Raw genomic sequence first — 3302 nt, 5'->3', positions numbered from 1 at the left:
AGTTTAGTTTAGTTATTTTATTTATTTTTGTAGCCCCAACTGGCCTGAATTCACTATGGAGACCAGGCTGGCTTCGAACTCACAGAGATCCGCCCTTCTCTGCCTCCCGAGTGCTGGGATTAAAGGCGTGCACCACCACACCCAGCCTTTATTTTATTTTTATGTGTGTGAGTGTATTGTGTGCATGTGTGTAATACAGCCATATTGCGCAATGCCTGCAGCGATCTGAAGTGGGTGTCAGATTCCCCAGAACTGGAGTTATGGACAGTTATTAACTGCCGTGCAGGTGGTGGGAATTGAACTTGAACCTGGGTCTTCAGCAAGAGCAGTCAGTGCTCTTAACTTTTGAGCCACCTCTTCAGCCCCTGCCTGTTTGTTTTAATTGGCTCCTGTTGAAAGCAAAGATATATTTCTGTTTTGTTTACTCATATATCCCAAGAAATGTGAACACTGTGTGGCAGATGAAAGGTACTCAGTATGTATTCGGTGAGTTAGTGCTGCTTTGTTCCTAACTGTTCTGACCTTTTCCTCCTTAGCCCAGCCTGAGCTGTTGCCATATAAGCCATCCGGTAGTTCAAAGAAGTACTATGTTCCACAATTAAAAACAGTTCCTTCATTTCCGGATTTCAAATCAGACACTACAATTGAGTGCTCACATCCAGGTATTATGGAGAGATTACTCGAGATTTTGTTTTTGGAAACGCTGTGTGTTGGCTAGTTGATTATGAAATGACAAATGAAGTGAGACATGGAGGCTTCTGTTCCTTGACCTCTAATTCAGAGAGGTGAGTCATTTGATCTGCTCTATTCTCTAACCTTAAGCATTTAAAAAATATTCAGTGAAAAAAATTATCATTTGTTAGGGTTAGTGGGCCCATCTATAAAAAGGTAGAAAGCTCAAGCTGTCTTGAGCACGCTACCTACACACTGTTAAAGCAATTTGTTTTCTTAGTATATGTATAGTGTAATAAATAGAAAAGGTAATATTTTTAGCTACTAAAGTATAAGAATACAAATACTGTTTTAATCTAACAAATCAGCAAACAAAAGTGTTACTACTTTCTAACTTTTTTTAAAAAAAACTTAATTTTTAAAAATGTTTTATTTATAATTTTTATTTTATGTGTGTGAGTGTATTGCCTGCATGTGTATGAGTGCACCTGTGTCGTGCAATGCCACGGAGGTCAGGAGAGGGCTTTGGATTCCCCTGAAACTGGAGTCATAGCCACCATGTGGGTGCTGGGATTCGAACCCGGGTCCTCTGCAAGAACAATCAGTGCTCTTAACTGCTGAGCCATCTCTTCAGCCCCTGAAAAAACTTAATTTTGTTCCTGAAAAATAGCAACTAATTATTGATGATGTGTGCTGTCGTTGGGTATTGCACCACTTCTGGTGAAATGGGACATACCCACTCTCATTTCCTCTTTTAATGATGACAGTTGCCAGAAATTCAGCTTTGCAAAGACATGACAGCATTGACAGGAACATTAGAACACTGTCACACGGAGCTTTTAGTTTGTGGAGGTACACTTGATGCTAAATATCACTAGTGCTTCCCTTGAATTTTAACTCACAGCATCCCTGTAGAGGAGCCCATTGTGCTTCTGAGTTGGTATGGTGGGGGCATGTGATGGTGAGAAACTGTTTTCTGTGGTCTATTTACTACAGGAGATTCACTTTCTTCCTGGTTGGCCTGGAACTGGCTATGTAGACCAGACTGGCCTTGAACTCACAGATATCTGCCTGCCTCTGCTTCCCAAGTGCTGAAATTAAAAGTGTGTGTCACCACACCTGGCTAGAAAAATCTTTGTGTAGAAATTTTAAAGAAAAGAGAAATTAGAGAACTGAAGAGATTGGGTCAGTGGTTAAGAGCACTGGCTGTTCTTACAGAAGACCTGGGTTTGAATCCCAGCACTCACATGATGGCTAACAACCATAGTTGGATTCCAGGGGATCTAACTCCCTCTCTTGTCCTCTATGTGCCCTGCACAACATGGGCATTTAAAATTTAAATTTAAAAATTTATCTGGGTGTGGTGGCGCACACCTTTGATCCCAGCACTTGGGAGGCAGAGGCAGGTGGATCTCTGTGAGTTCAAGGCCAGCCTTGTCTGCATAGTGAGTTCCAGGACAGCTGGGGCTACAGGGATACCCTGTCTCAAAAAAAAAAATTTAAAAAGAAAAATTATTTGTGGCATCAGATTGTTAATTTTATATTAAAACATAACATTTTAAAAATATTTTATTATTTTTATGTGTACGCGTGTATTGCCTGCATGCGTAGGTAAGTGCGCCCATGTTGTGCAGTGCCCATGGAGAACAGAAGAGGATGTTGGATCCCCTAGAACTGGACTTAATAGACAGTTGTTAGCTGCCATGTGGGTGCTGGGATTTGAACCCAGGTCTTCTGCAAGAACAGCCAGTATTCTTAACTACTGAGTCATTGCTCCAGCCCCATAACTAATTTCTTATAGTAATTGATTATGGCCTCTGTAATGTAATATAACTTCTAACTCTCCATTATGATGGAGCTAAAAGGATGAACCACAAAATGCTTTGCAAATGTGAGGATTGATTAATTTATTAGAATTGAAGAAATTTTCAGTCCTTCCAAGGCTTTGATTTTTTTTTTTTAATGCATTTAAAGAAATAAAACAAGCTCACTTGCTAGACTTGGTGGTATATACCTCTACTCCCAGCATTTGGGAGGCTGAGGCAGGCAAATTGCTACAAGTTCAAGGCAGCCTAGAATACAGAGTGAATTCTTGTCCAGTATGGACTATAATACTGAAACCCTGTTTCAAACAAACAAAAAAGCAAAAACAACTTTATGTAATTTTCTTTAGATACATACTTGATCCCTTTTACTCTTAATTCAGAAATCTGTAAATAGAACTTTTAATGCATTTAATAATACTTTTTGAGCTTTCTGATGTTGTACTATCCATTTACATCTTTAAAATTTCCATCTATTTAAAGACACTAATGAGAAAAATTTAACAGTGGAAGGTGGTGGGAGCTCAGCAGCAGTACAGCCTATTCTGAGAAATATTATTATCCTTCTAAATAGAGTACTTAATGCCTATTGAAATAAAAAGAATAGCTATACCTATTGAGACTGTCATTGTTTCTGCTGTATATTCTGTGAATGAGGAAATTGACAATAGAAAATAATGCTTTTAGACTAGCAGGGCTAGTTGATGAAAGCCGAGGAACTGTTTCTATAGCTATTGTTTATTTCTCTTTGTGTGTGTGTGTGTGTGTCTGTGTGTGTGTGTGTGTCTGTGGCGGGGGGGGGGCACA

At 39.4% G+C, this 3302-nt stretch overlaps 1 protein-coding gene across 1 annotated transcript in view; it reads left to right on the top strand.

Moving 5' to 3' along the window:
* The window catches only part of LOC103750013 (Alstrom syndrome protein 1-like), a gene marked incomplete at its 5' end in the record, with an annotated part of 83275 nt that overhangs the window by 50248 nt on the left and 29725 nt on the right, over window positions 1-3302 (top strand). Inside the window, 1 exon segment of the mRNA XM_029556019.1 lies at window positions 537-662. Coding sequence (XP_029411879.1) covers window positions 537-662 — 126 coding nt within the window.

The sequence above is a fragment of the Nannospalax galili genome, unplaced genomic scaffold (genome assembly GCF_000622305.1).
Source record: "Nannospalax galili isolate Female #2095 unplaced genomic scaffold, S.galili_v1.0 scaffold3407, whole genome shotgun sequence".
Lineage (NCBI taxonomy): Eukaryota > Metazoa > Chordata > Mammalia > Rodentia > Spalacidae > Nannospalax > Nannospalax galili.
This window is presented reverse-complemented; position numbering and strand designations above follow the sequence as displayed.